The sequence below is a fragment of the Petromyzon marinus genome, chromosome 76, assembly GCF_048934315.1.
Source record: "Petromyzon marinus isolate PM22_M1 ecotype Great Lakes invasive population chromosome 76, UKy_Petmar_22M1.pri1.0, whole genome shotgun sequence".
Lineage (NCBI taxonomy): Eukaryota > Metazoa > Chordata > Hyperoartia > Petromyzontiformes > Petromyzontidae > Petromyzon > Petromyzon marinus.
Window position 1 is genome coordinate 4,885,019 of NC_133742.1, and position 19,047 is coordinate 4,904,065.

A 19,047-nucleotide genomic window follows, 5' to 3' on the forward strand; every position below is an offset into this window, starting at 1 on the left:
TCGCCATCATCAACGTCACCATCAACAACGTGATCATCATCACCATCAACAACGTCACCATCATCAACATCAACAAATACCAGGCGCACAACTCGGAGTGCAACAACAGGTGACATCGCCATCATCAACGTCACCATCAACAACGTGATCATCATCACCATCAACAACGTCACCATCATCAACATCAACAAATACCAGGCTCACAACTTGGAGTGCAACAACAGGTGACATCGCCATCATCAACGTCACCATCAACAACGTGATCATCATCACCATCAACAACATCACCATCATCAACATCAACAAATACCAGGCGCACAACTCGGAGTGCAACAACAGGTGACATCGCCATCATCAACGTCACCATCAACAACGTGATCATCATCACCATCAACAACGTCACCATCATCAACAAATACCAGGCGCACAACTCGGAGTGCAACAACAGGGGGGGGGGGGGGGGGGAGATACCAGGCCATTAAAAACGATAGTCCCATAAGAAAGTGTTTATAAAAAATATATATATGTTGACGCTTCAAAAAAATGTTAACAGTCCATGCTGAGAATTCGTAACTGCCATCATACCGCCACCCCTCCACTCAACCCCCACTCAACCTGTCCTACACCCTCCCCCCCACCACCCGCAGAGCAAACCCGCGTCTGGGCGCTGCCAACGTGGCCCTTGTACGGTGGCTTCCGGCCGAGTACGATGACAATGCCTCGTTGCCACGTGGCTGGGACGAGGCGAAGCTTCACAACGGATTCGCTCTGCCTTCGGTCAGTCACACACACATCTACATACACATCTACACAGATCTACACACACACACACATCTACACACACACACACACATCTACATACACACACACATCTACATACACTCACACATCTACATACACACACACACCTACATACACACACACACCTACATACACACACACACCTACACACACACACATCTACACACACACATCTACACACACACACACACACATCTACATACACACACATCTACACACACACACACATCTACATACACACACATCTACATACACACACATCTACATACACACACACACATCTACATACACACACACACATCTACATACACACACATCTACACACACACACACACCTACATACACACACACACACACACCTACATACACACACACATCTACACACACACACACCTACATACACCTACACACACACATCTACATACACACACACACATCTACACACACACACATCTACATACACACACACACACATCTACACACACACACACATCTACATACACACACACACATCTACACACACACACACATCTACACACACACACATCTACATACACACACACACACCTACACACACACACACATCTACATACACACACACCTACATACACACACATCTACATACACACACACACATCTACATACACACACACCTACACACACACACACACACATCTACACACACACACACACATCTACATACACACACACACCTACACACACACACACACATCTACATACACACACACATCTACATACACACACACACATCTACATACACACACACACCTACACACACACACACATCTACACACACACACACACATCTACACACACACACACATCTACACACACACACACACATCTACATACACACACACATCTACATACACCTACATACACACACATCTACATACACACACACATCTACATACACACACACACACATCTACATACACACACACATCTACATACACACACACACACATCTACATACACACACACATCTACATACACACACACACATCTACACACACACACATCTACATACACACACACAGCTACATACACACACACACACATCTACATACACACACATCTACATACACCTACATACACACACATCTACATACACACACACACATCTACATACACACACACACACATCTACACACACACACATCTACATACACACACACACACCTACACACACACACACACATCTACATACACACACACATCTACATACACACACATCTACACACACACACATCTACATACACACACACATCTACATACACACACACATCTACACACACACACACACATCTACATACACACACACATCTACATACACCTACACACACACATCTACATACACACACACATCTACATACACCTACATACACACACAGCTACATACACACACACACATCTACATACACACACACACCTACATACACACACACCTACATACACACACACATCTACATACACACATACATCTACATACACACACATCTACATACACACACACATCTACATACACACACACATCTACATACACACACACATCTACATACACACACACACATCTACATACACACACACAGCTACATACACACACACAGCTACATACACACACACACACATCTACACACACACACACATCTACACACACACACACACACATCTACATACACACACACATCTACACACACACACACACATCTACATACACACACACATCTACATACATACACATCTACATACACACATACATCTACATACACCTACATACACATCTACATACACACACACACCTACATACACACACATCTACACACACACACATCTACATACACACACACATCTACACACACACATACATCTACATACACACACATCTACATACACACACATCTACATACACACACACCTACATACACACACATCTACACACACACACACATCTACATACACACACACACACCTACATACACACACATCTACACACACACACACATCTACATACACACACACACCTACATACACACACACACCTACATACACCTACATACACACATACACACACATACACACACACATCTACAACAACAACCGCCATTCGCCACTAAGTGGCGGTGACGTCACCACGACGCTTGTGCCAGGCTATGTGCACCCTGAGGCCACGTGAAGTGTCGAACGCCCGCTGGCAGGAGGTCACGGGGCAGACCCAGCAGGTGCCACGGGTCGACTGACTGAGATGACTGGCTGATGCACCACCTGTGCCCCCTACTGTGCCAACCTGCTGTGCTTTAGCCACCTGGTGCTCCGCTCGTTGTTCTGAGCGTCGCTCCTCCGCCCTCCGTTGTTGTTGGAGGGCGACTGCCTCCAACTGCCCAGTAGCAGCGTCCTTCACGAGCCTCCTCCACAGAGGCCGATCTTGACACCGCTGGTACCAGTCATCGGCAAGTCCACTCAGCTCCACGTCCTCCTGTACCACATCACTCCATCTCTTCTCTAGCCCGTGCCGCGCCCGCTTAGCCCCCTCAATCCGGCCGAACAAAAGCTGTTTCGGCATGCGGTGGCTGGGCATGCGGGCTACATGACCCAGCCATCGCAGCCTTGCCTGCCGGAGGAGCTCACCGATGGGACCCTGCTCGCTTGCAGCAACTTGCCCCTAGAGACTGTTAAAGGCTACACGGGGGACCTTTGTCTTTGTTTCTTACGCACCTTTCGGAGATGTTGGGTCAACGTTGGTCTCCCCCCCACATCCCCCTCCCTCCCCTCCCTCCCTCCCTCCCCTCCCATCACACCAACCCACCCCACACCACATCAACCACACCCCACCCACACCACCAACAACAACCACACCACCCACACCACACCCACTCCACCCACACCACCCACACACCACCCACACACACCCCACACACAACACCACCCACACACAACCCACACCACAACCCACACACAACCCACACACCACCCACACCACACACACAACACCACCCACACACCACACACCACCCCACACACAACACCCCACACAACCACACACCACACACACCCCACACACACCACCCCACACACCACCCACACACACCCCACACACAACACAACCCACACACACCCCACACACAACACCACCCACACAACCCACACCCCACACACAACACAACCCACACAATCTACACACAACCCACACACCACCCCACCCACATACAACCCACATCCCACCACCCACACAACCCACACCACCCACACCACACCACCACCCACACACAACCCACACACCTCACCCACACCACACACCACACAACAACCACCCCCCACACACCACCCCCCACACACCACAACCACACACACCACACACCCACACAACCCACACACCCCACACACAACCCACCCACACACAACACCACACCCCCCACTCCACCCACACACCACCCCACACACAACCCCACACCACACCCCCCACACACACCACACACACCCCACCCACACACACCCCACACACAACACCACCCACACACAACCCACACCACAACCCACACACAACCCACACACAACCCACACACACAACCCCCATCACACACCACACCACACACAACACAACCCACACAACCCACCCACACACCACACAACACCACACCCCCCACTCCACCCACACTCCACCCACACACCACCCCACCCACATACAACCCACATCCCACCACCCACACAACCCACACCACCCACACCACACCACCACCCACACACAACCCACACACCTCACCCACACCACACACCACACAACAACCACCCCCCACACACCACCCCCCACACACCACCCACACACCCACACAACCCACACACCCCACACACAACCCACCCACACACAACACCACACCCCCCACTCCACCCACACACCACCCCACACCACACCCCCCACACACACCACACACACCCCACCCACACACACCCCACACACAACACCACCCACACACAACCCACACCACAACCCACACACAACCCACACACAACCCACACACACAACCCCCATCACACACCACACCACACACAACACAACCCACACAACCCACCCACCCACACACAACACCACACCCCCCACTCCACCCACACACAACCCCCCCCACACCCCCCACCCCCCCCACACCCCCCACCCACCACCCCACACACCCACCCACCAGGTGCGCGTGGTGTCCAACGAGATCGTGCGCCTTGCGGCGGGCGACGCATCGTCCCGGGACGACGTCGCCTCGCTGTCCAGCGCCTTCGTGCAGTGGGGTCAGTGGACGGCTCATGACACCGACCTGACCCCGCAGAGCCCCAGCCTGCGCTCCTTCGCCGGGGGCCTCGACTGCGACTCCTCCTGCGACAGACGAGAACCCTGCTTCCCCATACAGGTAGCGGGGAGGGCGGGGAGGGAGGGAGGACGTCGGGAGGACGTTTGGGGGCGGACGTTCGGGTGGATATTCGGGGAGGACGTTCGGGGGCGGACGTTCGGGTGGATATTCGGGGGGAGGACGTTCGGGGGCGGACGTTCGGGTGGATATTCGGGGCGGACGTTCAGGCGGACGTTCGGGTGGATATTCGGGGCGGACGTTCGGGGGGCGGACGTTCGGGTGGATATTCGGGGCGGACGTTCAGGCGCACGTTCGGGTGGATATTCGGGGGGAGGACGTTCGGGGGCGGACGTTCGGGTGGATATTCGGGGAGGACGTTCGGGCGGACGTTCGGGTGGATATTCGGGGGGAGGACGTTCGGGGGCGGACGTTCGGGTGGATATTCGGGGCGGACGTTCAGGCGGACGTTCGGGTGGATATTCGGGGCGGACGTTCGGGGGGCGGACGTTCGGGTGGATATTCGGGGAGGACGTTCGGGGGCGGACGTTCGGGTGGATATTCGGGGCGGACGTTCAGGCGCACGTTCGGGTGGATATTCGGGGGGAGGACGTTCGGGGGCGGACGTTCGGGTGGATATTCGGGGGGAGGACGTTCGGGGGCGGACGTTCGGGTGGATATTCGGGGCGGACGTTCAGGCGCACGTTCGGGTGGATATTCGGGGAGAGGACGTTCGGGGGCGGACGTTCGGGTGGATATTCGGGGAGGACGTTCGGGTGGATATTCGGGGAGGACGTTCGGGCGGACGTTCGGGTGGATATTCGGGGGGAGGACGTTCGGGGGCGGACGTTCGGGTGGATATTCGGGGCGGACGTTCGGGGGCGGACGTTCGGGTGGATATTCGGGGGGAGGACGTTCGGGGGCGGACGTTCGGGGCGAAGTCGGGTGGACGTTCAGGCGCACGTTCGGGTGGATATTCGGGGGGAGGACGTTCGGGGGTGGACGTTCGGGTGGATATTCGGGGCGGACGTTCGGGGGGCGGACGTTCGGGTGGATATTCGGGGGGAGGACGTTCGGGGGCGGACGTTCGGGTGGATATTCGGGGGGAGGACGTTCGGGGGCGCACGTTCGGGTGGATATTCGGGGGGTGGACGTTCAGGCGCACGTTCGGGTGGATATTCGGGGAGGACGTTCGGGCGCACGTTCGGGTGGATATTCGGGGGGAGGACGTTCGGGGGCGGACGTTCGGGGCGGATATTCGGGGCGGACATCGAGGCGGACGTTGGGCGGATGTTGAGGCGACGTTGGGCGGATGTTGAGGCGACGTTGGGCGAATGTTCGGGTGGATGTTGAGGTGGATGTTGAGGTGGATGTTCGGGCGGACGTTGAGGAGGACGTTGAGGTGGACGTTGAGGTGGATGTTGGGCGGACGTTCGGGTGGATGTTGACGGTGGACGTTGAGGTGGATGTTGAGGCGACGTTGGGCGAATGTTGAGGCGCACGTTGAGGCGAATGTTCGGGCGGACGTTCGGGTGGATGTTGGGCAGACGTTGAGGTGGATGTTGGGTGGACGTTGAGGTGGACGTTGACGGTGGACGTTGAGGTGGATGTTGAGGCGACGTTGGGCGAATATTCGGGCGCACGTTGAGGCGAACGTCGGAGCAACATTGGGGTGATGTTGCGCAATTGTCGTTGGGTGAACGTTGGGGCGACGATTGGCGAACGTTGGTTTTAACGTTTGCAGAACGTTGGGGCAACGTTGGGCGAACGTTGGGGCGAACGTTGGTATGCAGTTGGAACGTTTGGAAAGCAGACCGCGGTTGTAACCTCTGGTAGACATTGGGCCTACGTCCGTGTGAGGGTGGAGCCGCTGGTTCAGCATCTCTCTCTGTCTGTCTCACCAAGCTCACACTGTATTCTCTTTTCACCCACTCACCACCACCACCTCCACCTCAACACCACCACCACCGCTCCACCACCACCACCACCGCTCCACCACTACCACCACCGCTCCACCACCACCGCTCCACCACCAACACCACCGCTCCACCATCACCACCTCACCACCACCACCACCACCTGCCGCTCCACCATCACCACCTCACCACCACCACCACCACCGCTCTACCATCACCACCTCACCACCACCACCACCACCGCTCCATCATCACCACCTCACTACCACAACCACCGCTCCACAACCACCGTCCACCATCACCACCTCACCACCACCACCGCTCCATCATCACCACCTCACCACCACCACCACTGCTCCACCAACACCACCACCGCTCCACCACCACCACCACCGCTCCACCACCACCACCACCGCTCCACCACCCCCGCTCCATCACCACCGTTCCACCACCACCACCACCACCTCACCACCACCACCACCGCTCCACCATCACCACCTCACCACCACCACCACTGCTCCACAAACACCACCACCGCTCCACCACCACTACCACCACCGCTCCACCACCACCGCTCCACCATCACCACCTCACCACCACCGTTCCACCACCACCACCACCGCACCACCACCACCACCGCTCCACTACCACCACCACCGCCACTTCAAAACCACCACCACCAACCACACCACACAACACCACCAACCACACCCACACCCCAACCCACACACCAACCCACAAAACCCACCAAAACCAAAACACCCCCCCAAACAAACTCAAAAAACAGGTCCCAGCCAACGACACGCGCATCAACCGCACCGCCTCGGCGTGCATCCCTTTCTTCCGCTCGTCGCCCGCGTGCGGCACGGGCGACCGGGCGGCCGTCTTTGGCCTGCCCGCGGCCGGCGGCCCCCGCCCTCGTGAGCAGCTCAACGCCATCACGGCCTTCGTGGACGCCGGCCAGGTGTACGGCAGCGGCCGCGCGGTGGCCGCGGGGCTGCGAGGGGCGGGCGGGGAGCTGCGGGTGAACGGCGACTACACGGACGGAGGGCGCGGCCTGCCGCCCTTCGCGGAGGGCGTGGGCGCCAGCGCTTGCGCGCTGAACCGCGACGGGTCGCCCGTCGTGCCGTGCTTCCTCGCCGGTGCGTGGTTGGGGGGGGTTGTGGTGGGGGTGGTGGTGGTGGGGTGGTGGGGGGGTGGTGGGGGGAGGTGGTGTTGGTGGGATGGTGGTGGTGGAGTTGGGATGGTGGTGGTGTGGTGGTGGTGGTGGGGTGGGGGGGTTGTGTTGGGGTTGTGGTGGTGGTAGGGTTGTAGGGTGGTGTTGGTGGGATGGTGGTGGTGGAGTTGGGATGGTGGTGGTGTGGTGGAGTGGTGGTGGTGGTGTGGTGGAGTGGTGTGGTGGTGGTGGTGGTGATGTGGTGGAGTGGTGGAGTGGTGGAGTGGTGTGGTGGTGGTGTTGGGATGGTGGTGTGGAGGAGTGGTGGTGGTGGTGTGGTGGAGTGGTGGTGGTGTTGGTGGGATGGTGGTGGTGGAGTTGGGATGGTGGTGGTGTGGAGGAGTGGTGGGGTGGTGGTGGTGGTGGTGGTGTTGGTGGTGTGGTGGTGTTGGTGGTGTGGTGGTGTTGGTGGGATGGTGGTGGTGGAGTTGGGATGGTGGTGGTGTGGAGGAGTGGTGGTGGTGTTGGTGGGATGGTGGTGGTGTGGTGGGGTGGTGGTGGGGGTAGGGTTGTGGGGTGGGTGATGGTGGTGGTGTGGTGGTGGGGGGGTGGTGGTGGTGGTGGTGGTAGGGTGGGGTGGGTGGTGGTGGTGGGGGGGTTGTGTTGGGGTTGTGGTGGTGTTGGGGTGGTGGTGGTGTGGTGGTGGTAGGGTTGTGGGGTGGTGGTGGTGTTGGTGGGATGGTGGTGGTGGAGTTGGGATGGTGGTGGTGTGGTGGTGGTGGTGGGGTGGGGGGGTTGTGTTGGGGTTGTGGTGGTGGTAGGGTTGTAGGGTGGTGTTGGTGGGATGGTGGTGGTGGAGTTGGGATGGTGGTGGTGTGGTGGAGTGGTGGTGGTGGTGTGGTGGAGTGGTGTGGTGGTGGTGGTGGTGGTGTGGTGGAGTGGTGGAGTGGTGTGGTGGTGGTGTTGGGATGGTGGTGTGGAGGAGTGGTGGTGGTGTTGGTGGGATGGTGGTGGTGGAGTTGGGATGGTGGTGTTGGTGGTGTGGTGGGGTGGTGGTGGGGTGGTGGTGGAGTTGGGATGGTGGTGGTGATTGATGCTCGCTGATGCCCTGCGATGACGATCGATGTCTGCTGACGACGATTATGGCGACGATGCTGCTTCCGATGATGACGATCATGCCTGCGATAATGCCCACAATGATGACGATGATGATGACGATGATGACGATGATGACGATGCTACTGCCGATGACGATGCCGTTGATGACGATCATGCCTACGATGACGACGATGACGACTATGCTACTGCTGATGACGATGCCTGCGATGATGACGATGATGACGATGATGATGATGAGGACCGCGATGATGACGATGACGACGATGATGATGATGAGAACCGCGATGATGACGATGATGACGATGATGATGACGACGATGATGACGATGATGACGACGATGATGACGATGATGACGATGATGACGATGATAACGATGCTACTGCCGATGACGATGCCGTTGACGACGCCCGCGATGATGACAATGACGACGATGATGACGATGAGGACCGCGATGACGATGATGATGACGATCATGACGATGATGAGGATGACGACGATGATGACGATGATGACGACGATCATGACGATGACGACGATGATGACGATGAGGCCCGCGACGATTCCTCTGCAGGCGAGGTGCGCGCGAACGAGAACAACGGCCTCATCGCGTTCCACGCCGTGTTCCTGCGCGAGCACAACCGGGTGGCACGTGCCCTGCGGGAACTCAACCCACACTGGGGGAGCGAGTCCGTGTACCAGGAGACACGCAGGATACTCGCAGCCTACATGCAGGTGGGGGAGCTGAGTGACTGTGGGACAGAGTGACTGAGTGGCTGAGTGGCTGTGGGACAGAGTGACAGAGTGACTGAGTGGCTGAGTGGCTGTGGGACAGAGTGACAGAGTGACTGAGTGGTTGAGTGACTGTGGGACAGAGTGAATGAGTGACTGAGTGGCTGAGTGGCTGAGTGACTGAGTGAATGTGGGATGGAGTGGCTGAGTGACTGAGTGACTGAGTGAATGAGTGACTGAGTGACTGAGTGACTGCGGGACTGAGTGGCACGTGCCCTGCGGGAACTCAACCCACACTGGGGGAGCGAGTCCGTGTACCAGGAGACGCGCAGGATACTCGCAGCCTACATGCAGGTGGAGGGGCTGAGTGACTGAGTGACTGAGTGAGTGACTGTGTGACGGAGTGACTGAGTGACGGAGTGACTGAGTGACTGAGTGACTGAGTGACTGTGTGACGGAGTGACTGAGTGACGGAGTGACTGAGTGACTGAGTGACTGAGTGACTGTGTGACGGAGTGACTGAGTGGCTGAGTGACTGAGTGGCTGAGTGGCTGAGTGACTGAGTGACTGAGTGGCTGTGGGACTGAGTGGCTGAGTGACTGAGTGATGGAGTGACAGAGTGACAGAGTGGCTGAGTGGCTGAGTGGCTGAGTGACTGAGTGGCACGTGCCCTGCGGGAACTCAACCCCCACTGGGGGGGCGAGTCCGTGTACCAGGAGACGCGCAGGATACTCGCAGCCTACATGCAGGTGGGGGGGGGGGGGCTGAGTGACTGAGTGACTGAGTGGCTGAGTGACGGAGTGACTGAGTGGCTGAGTGACGGAGTGACAGAGTGGCTGAGTGACTGTGGGACTGAGTGGCTGAGTGACGGAGTGACAGAGTGGCTGAGTGACTGAGTGACTGAGAGGCTGAGTGACTGAGTGGCTGAGAGGCTGTGGGACTGAGTGACTGAGTGGCTGAGTGACTGAGTGACTGAGTGACGGAGTGACTGAGTGACTGAGTGACTGAGTGGCTGAGTGACTGAGTGGCTGAGTGACTGAGTGACCGAGTGGCTGAGTGACTGAGTGACTGAGTGACGGAGTGACTGAGTGACTGAGTGGCTGAGTGACTGAGTGGCTGAGTGGCTGAGTGACTGAGTGGCTGAGTGACTGAGTGACTGAGTGACGGAGTGACTGAGTGACTGAGTGGCTGAGTGACTGAGTGGCTGAGTGGCTGAGTGACTGAGTGACCGAGTGGCTGAGTGATTGTGTGGCTGAGTGACTGAGTGGCTGAGTGACTGAGTGACTGAGTGACGGAGTGACTGAGTGACTGAGTGACTGAGTGACTGAGTGGCTGAGTGACTGAGTGGCTGAGTGACTGAGTGACTGAGTGGCTGAGTGACTGAGTGACTGAGTGACGGAGTGACTGAGTGACTGAGTGACTGAGTGGCTGAGTGACTGAGTGGCTGAGTGACGGAGTGACGGAGTGACTGAGTGACTGAGTGGCTGAGTGACTGAGTGGCTGAGTGACTGAGTGACGGAGTGACAGAGTGACAGAGTGGCTGAGTGGCTGTGGGACGGAGTGGCTGAGTGGCTGAGTGACTGTGGGACAGAGTGACTGAGTGGCTGAGTGGCTGAGTAGCTGAGTAGTTGAGTGAATGAGTGACTGAGTGACTGAGTGACCGAGTGGCTGAATAGCTGAGTGGCTGAGTGACTGAGTGGCTGAGTCGCTGAGGGACTGAGTGGCTGAGTGGCTGAGTGGCTGAGTGGCTGAATAGCTGAGTGGCTGAGTGGCTGAGTGACTGAGTCGCTGAGTGACTGAGTGACTGAGTAACTGAGTGACTGAGTGACTGCGGGACTGAGTGGCTGAGTGACTGAGTGGCTGTAGGATGGAGTGGCTGAGTGGCTGAGTGACTGAGTGGCTGAGTGATGGAGTGACTGAGTGACAGAGTGACAGAGTGACTGAGTGACTGAGTGGCTGTGTGGCTGAGTGACTGAGTGACTGAGTGGCTGAGTGACTGAGTGGCTGTGTGACTGTGGGATGGAGTGGCTGAGTGACTGAGTGACTGAGTGAATGAGTGGCTGAGTGGCTGAGTGACTGAGTGGCACGCGCCCTGCGGGAACTCAACCCCCACTGGGGGGGCGAGTCCGTGTACCAGGAGACACGCAGGATACTCGCAGCCTACATGCAGGTGGCGGGGCTGAGTGGCTGAGTGGCTGAGTGAGTGACTGAGTGGGGGACTGAGTGACTGAGTGACTGAGTGGGGGACTGAGTGAGTGAGTGACTGACTGGGGGACTGACTGAGTGACTGAGTGACTGGGTGACTGACAGAGTGACTGAATGACTGAGTAACTGAGTGACTGAGTGACTGAGTGAGCGACGTTTCGCCCCCCCTCGAACGTCGCCACGGACATCGACTCAACATCAACCTCCCCCTCCACCACCCACCCACCACCCACCCACCCACCCAACCACCCACCCCACCACCACCACCACCACCCCTTCACCAACTCGCAGATCATCACGTGGCGGGACTACGTGCCCCGGGTGATCGGGCCGGCCGCGGCCAACGCCACCCTGGGGCCGTACTCGGGCTACGACCCCAGCGCCGACCCCCGCATCGCCAACGTCCACGCGACCGCCGCCTTCCGCTTCGGCCACGTCACCGTGCAGCCAGTGCTTCAGCGGCTCGGCGACAACTACCGGGAGCACCCCCGCTACCCCAACCTGGCCCTGCACCGGGCCTTCCTGTCGCCCTGGAGGATCGTCGAGGAAGGTACCGGCGGCGTGTGTGTTGGTGTGTGTTGGTGTTGGTGTGTGTGTTGGTGTGTGTTGGTGTGTGTGTGTGTGTTGGTGTGTGTGTGTGTTGGTGTTGGTGTGTGTGTTGGTGTGTGTTGGTGTGTGGGCACGTGTGTGTGTTGGTGTGTTGGTGTGTGCGTGTTGGTGTGTGGGCACGTGTGTGTGTGTTGGTGTGTTGGTGTGTGTGTGTTGGTGTGTTGGTGTTGGTGTGTGTGTTGGTGTGTGTTGGTGTGTGTTGGTGTGTGTGTTGGTGTGTGTTGGTGTGTGTGTTGGTGTGTGTGTTGGTGTGTGTGTGTTGGTGTTGGTGTGTGTGTTGGTGTGTGCGTGTGTGTGTTGGTGTGTGTGTGTGTGTTGGTGTGTGTTGGTGTGTGTGTGTTGGTGTGTTGGTGTGTTGGTGTGTGTTGGTGTGTGGGCACGTGTGTGTGTGTGTGTGTTGGTGTGTGTGTTGGTGTGTGCGCGTGTATCGGCGCGTGTGTGCGTGTGCGCGTGTGTGGGCGCGTGTATGGGCAGGTGTATGGGCACGTGTATGGGCGCGTGTATGGGCAGGTGTGTGGGCACGTGTATGGGCACGTGTATGGGCGCGTGTATGGGCAGGTGTGTGGGCACGTGTATGGGCAGGTGTGTGGGCGCGTGTATGGGCAGGTGTATGGGCACGTGTATGGGCAGGTGTATGGGCACGTGTATGGGCACGTGTGTGGGCACGTGTATGGGCACGTGTATGGGCACGTGTGTGGGCAGGTGTATGGGCACGTGTATGGGCACGTGTGTGGGCAGGTGTGTGGGCACGTGTATGGGCAGGTGTATGGGCAGGTGTATGGGCAGGTGTACGGGCACGTGTATGGGCACGTGTATGGGCTGGTGTATGGGCACGTGTATGGGCACGTATATGGGCAGGTGTACGGGCACGTGTGTGGGCACGTGTATGGGCACGTGTACGGGCACGTGCGTGTGTTACTTATGCCCCCCCCCCCCCCCCCCCCACTGAAGACGAACATCCGTGGAGGGATCGCAGGCAAGGCCGAGGAGTCAGGTGACTTCGATGGCCTTGCTGTCACAGGTGCCGGCTAAAGTGGCCCTCTTTGGGCTTAGAGCCATCCTGATTGGGCGACGTCAACGCCCGAGTTGGTCCGTGATGCTGGCACCTGGCCCGGAGTGATTGGAAGCAAGGGGCGGAGCCGGGATTTCAGGCCGGGGTGACATTAAACAACAAATGTTAATATCGAGAATGATTTAGAGAGAGAGAGAGTCAGGCTGTTGAACTTAGACGCCATCGGTTTGGCGGACACGCTCTGACAATGCAGTTGTCACGGAGTCCTCCAGACCGAGTGTCGTACACTTACACGCGGAATGTCACCACCCCCGTCACCACCCCCCCTGGCTCCGCCCCTGATTGGAAGGCATGAAGCCAGATCAGCTCAATAACAACGGTAGGAGGCTGCTGGATTTTTGTGCAGCCCATGGGCTGTTCCGGCATCGGCGCATCCACACAACGTCATGGATGCATGCCGGGTCCAAGCAAGAACATCTGCTGGACTACATAGTGATGGAACAGCGGATGCGAGCCCATGTCCTTGACACCAGGACCTACCGTGGAAGCTTATCTACCCACTTGACCATCGACTAGTCATCTGTAAGATGCGCCTGCCATTCTTCCACTCCGGTGGTGGGTGTACACCCAGGACAAAAAGCTCTCTTTACAGTAATTTTGCTGCGCTAGTTACACCCGATGACAAGGGCTTGTGTTGCCTACGAAACGTCGTGATTTGATTAACTTTTATTTTTTTTATTTTTACCTACGTTACTTTACCGAAAGAACCAAAGAGTGTGGCTCATTGCAGTCACGAAAACTTCAAACTCAGGACCTCATTCAAACCCTTTGTGGCATGGTCTCAGCTAGCTGATGAAAGTTTCAAGCGAGAATTTCATCATCGCTTGCGGCTGGGATTGACATCGTCCCCGACTCCTCCTGATATCCAGGGTAAATGGGCGAGGTTTAGGACTGTGACTCATGCAGCTGCAATGGCTGCTTTGGGTACGCGGTTCAGACCTCCCCAGATACCCTGGCTGACATAGGTGTTCAGGCTGGCTGAGAAAAAGCGACAGGCCCACTCTCATCGGCTACAGCATTCCACGTCAGAGAATGAGGAGGCTTTCCGCAGCCTTCGCTCGGAGGTTCGGAGAGCCGTGAAGCGCTGCAAGGATGGGTGGTGGTCGCGGGTTGCTGAGGAGATGGAGACTGCCTCAGTGGCCTGCGATCACAAATTGCTTAAACTCCATCAAAAAGTAACCTGCAGCGCCACACCTATTACCATCATAAGGGGAAAGAACGGTGATCCAATCTCTGACCCCCAAGAACAGGTTTGCAGATTTGCTGAGCATTTCTGTGAGGTCCGGGGGAGAAGAAATCCCTCAACCAGGAAAACATCGTGGCAGAAAGTGGGATGACCCTGCCGAGGCTGCAGTGCCTCAAATATTGGAAGAAGAAGAAGTTACCCCCTGTGAGTGGCTGGCTGAGGTGACATCTGTTGAGGAAATACTGAAGGCGATCCGGAGTCTGAGACCAGGAAAAGCACCGGGTAGAGATGATCTCCCAAGCGAAATGCGGAGGGAGGGTGGAGTTTGTGCACAAACTACCTTATATGACATCATAACAACAGTCTGGACCATTGGACGAGTTCCGCAGGATTGGAAGGATGCCCTGATGGTGTAACAACTACAGGGGCATCTCACTCCTCAATGTGCCGGGAAAGGTCCTGGCAAAGATTATTCAACATCGCCTTGGCAGGCATGCTGAAGAGAGGCTTGTGGAGCCCCAATGCGGTTTCAGGAAAGGGCGGTCCTGCACAGATGCCATATTTTCTGTCCGTCTGCTACAGCAGAGGTGGTGGGAATTCCAACAAGACCTACATCTCTGCTTTATTGTACTGGTCAAGGCCTATGATACCATCATTAGGCCTGGGCTCTGGGTTGTTCTCCGTACTTTCAGAGTCCCTGACCCTCTGCTCACGATCATTAAGGACCTTCATGATGGTGAGCGGGCCCGGGTAAAACTCCGTGGCCGGGAGTCAGAGCCATTCCCTGTACACCTTGGGGTGCAACAGGGATGTCCTCTGGCTCCCACATTATTTAACATCTATTTTGACCACGTAGTTTGTGAAGCTTTCAATAGCTATACCGGAGGAATTTCCATCTGGTACAGATACAATGGGAGGCTCATCGATGTCTGGGTACGGTCAAGGGATGGTTCCCTATTGCTAAACAATGTTACGTATGACGATGATCTGGTAATTACTGCTCACTCAGAGGAGGAGTTGGAGGCGCTGTTGGAGCTTGCCACTAAGAGATGGGGCCTTACCATCAGCCCCACCAAAACTAAGCACCTAACTGGGTATTTTGTAACATCGGACACTCCAACCCCACAACTCCCAATTTGTGATAGGGCAGGGTTGTGGATTGTTTCCCATATCTGGGCAGTGTACTCATGTCCGGCTCTGGTTTAACAGCAGAGGTCTCACTCCGAATCAGTCGAGCGGCATTATCTTTTCATAAGTTTCGTAACGCTGTGTGGAAGATACCTGGTCTCTCAATCCGCACGAAGCTTCAGGTCTTCTCGGCCACGGTCATTCCTTCCCTTCTCTACGCTTGCGAAACGTGGACACACCTAATGGAACATCTTCGCCGGTTAGAAACATTTAGGCTGACCTGCCTACAATCCATCCTGGGTATAACCAGGCTGGATTGTGTGAGGAGCTCACAAATCCTTGAAAGATCTGGGCAAGGTCCCATCGGTGAGCTCCTCCGGCAGGCAAGGCTGCGTTGGCTGGGTCACGTAGCCCGCATGCCCAGCCACCGCATGCCGAAACAGCTTTTGTTCGGCCGGATCGAGGAGGCTAAACGGGCGTGGCACGGGCTAGAGAAGAGATGGAGTGATGTGGTACAGGAGGACGTGGAGCTGAGTGGACTTGCCGATGACTGGTACCAGCGGAGTCAAGATCGGCCTCTGTGGAGGAGGCTCGTGAAGGACGCTTCTGGGCAGTTGGAGGCAGTCGCCCTCCAACAACAACGGAGGGCGGAGGAGCGACGCTCAAAACAATGAGCGGAGCGCCGGGTGGCTAAAGCACAGCAGGTTGGCACAGTAGGGGGCACAGGTGGTGCATCAGCCAGTCATCTCAGTCAGTCGACCCGTGGCACCTGCTGGGTCTGCCCCGTGACCTCCTGCCAGCCGGGGCGTTCGACACTTCACGTGGCCTCAACGTGCACATAGCCTGGCACCAGCGTCGTGGTGACATCACTGCCACTTAGTGGCGAATGGCGGTTATTGTTGTTGTGTGTGTGTGTCTGTGTGCGTGCGTGTGTGCGCGTGTGTGTGTGCGTGCGTGTGTGCGTGTGTACGTATGTGTGTGTGTGCGTGTGTGCCGACAATCCGAACCGGTTCCTGGACACCTCACCTAGGTCGACTCAGCCTGAAATGAGCTACCCTCGTGCCCGTGGTGTGCGGCAAAAAACATCGCCACTGCGGGTTGGGGACGGTGAGACAAAGGCGGCCGGGCGTGGTTGCTGGCCACCCACCCACCCACCCACCAACTCCCCTCCTCTTCCTCCTCCTCCTCCTCCTCGTCCTCGTCCGCAGGCGGAGTGGACCCGGTCCTGCGGGGTCTCATCGGCAGTCCGGCCAAGCAGAACGCCCTCTACGAGATGATGCCCGACGAGCTGAGGGAGAAGCTCTTCGCTATGACGCGTCAACTGGCGCTCGACCTCGCCTCGCTCAACCTGCAGCGCGGGCGAGACCACGGACTGCCTGGTCAGCCGTCCCCTCTGTCTGGCCTGCTGGCCTGCTGTCTGGCCGTTTGGCCTGCTGTCTGTCTGTTTGTCTGGCCGTCTGGCCTGCTGTCTGTACTTCTGGCCTGCTGTCTGTCTGTTTGTCTGGCCTGCTGTCTGTCTGTCCGTCTGGCCTGCTGTCTGTCTGTTTGTCTGGCCTGCTGTCTGTCTGTTTGTCTGGCCTGCTGTCTGTTTGTCTGGCCTGCTGTCTGTCTGTCCGTCTGGCCTGCTGTCTGTCTGTCTGGCCTGCTGTCTGTCTGTTTCTCTGGCCTGCTGTCTGTCTGTCCGTCTGGCCTGCTGGCTGTCTGTTTGTCTGGCCTGCTGTCTGTCTGTTTGTCTGGCCTGCTGTCTGTCCGTCTGTCTGGCCTGCTGTCTGTCTGTTTGTCTGGCCTGCTGTCTGGCCGTCTGTCTGGCCTGCTGTCTGTCTGTCCGTCTGGCCTGCTGTCTGGCCGTCTGTCTGGCCTGCTGTCTGTCTGTTTGTCTGGCCTGCTGTCTGTCTGTCCATCTGGCCTGCTGTCTGTCCGTCTGGCCTGCTGGCTGTCTGTCCGTCTGGCCTGCTGTCTGTCTGTTTGTCTGGCCTGCTGTCTGTCTGTTTGTCTAGCCTGCTGTCTGTCCTTCTGGCCTGCTGTCTGTCTGGCCGTCTGGCCTGCTGTCTGTCTGTTTGTCTGGCCTGCTGTCTGTCTGGCCGTCTGGCCTGCTGGCTGTCTGGCCTGCTGTCTGTCTGTCTGGCCTGCTGTCTGTCTGTCTGGCCTGCTGTCTGTCCGTCTGTCTGGCCTGCTGTCTGTCCGTCTGTCTGGCTTGCTGTCTGTCTGGCCTGCTGGCTGTCTGGCCTGCTGTCTGTCCGTCTGTCTGGCTTGCTGTCTGTCTGTCTGGCTTGCTGTCTGTCTGGCCTGCTGGCTGTCTGTCTGGTTTGCTGGCTGTCTGTCTGGCCTGCTGTCTGTATGTCTGGCCTGCTGGCTGTCCTGCTGTCTGTATGTCTGTCTGGGCTGCTGTCTGTCTCGCCTGCTGTCTGTCTGCCTGTCTGGCCTAGTGTCTGTCTGGCCTGCTGTCTCTCTGGCCTGCTGTCTGTCTGTCCTGCTGTCTGTCTGGGCTAGTGTCTGTGTGGCCTGCTGTCTGTCTGTCCTGCTGTCTGTCTTTCCTACTGTCTGTCTGGCTTGATGTCTGTCTCTCCATCTGCCCTGCTGTCTGTCCTGCTGTCCAGGCAGCTCTAGATGCAAGCGATGGGCTGGTAACCCCTCCACTTTCAACACAAGTACCTCTAAATTACTTTGAAAAAAGACGAACTAAGCTTGTGCCGGAGGCCTCGGGGGGACAGGCGTCTATGACGTCTCCCGGCCAAACCCCAGAAACGGCAAAAAAGCCACTACGGGTGGCCACGTG

General features: G+C 57.1%; 1 protein-coding gene across 1 annotated transcript in view; it reads left to right on the plus strand.

Annotated features, from left to right (window-relative positions):
* Positions 1–19,047, plus strand: part of LOC116957534 (eosinophil peroxidase-like) — a 54,784-nt gene that overhangs the window by 12,209 nt on the left and 23,528 nt on the right. The window contains exons 6-11 of the mRNA XM_076056610.1: positions 648–777; positions 4,998–5,213; positions 7,854–8,208; positions 9,914–10,074; positions 12,568–12,826; positions 17,480–17,650. Of these exons, the coding sequence (XP_075912725.1) occupies positions 648–777; positions 4,998–5,213; positions 7,854–8,208; positions 9,914–10,074; positions 12,568–12,826; positions 17,480–17,650 (1,292 nt within the window). The remainder of the gene's footprint in view (positions 1–647; positions 778–4,997; positions 5,214–7,853; positions 8,209–9,913; positions 10,075–12,567; positions 12,827–17,479; positions 17,651–19,047) is intronic.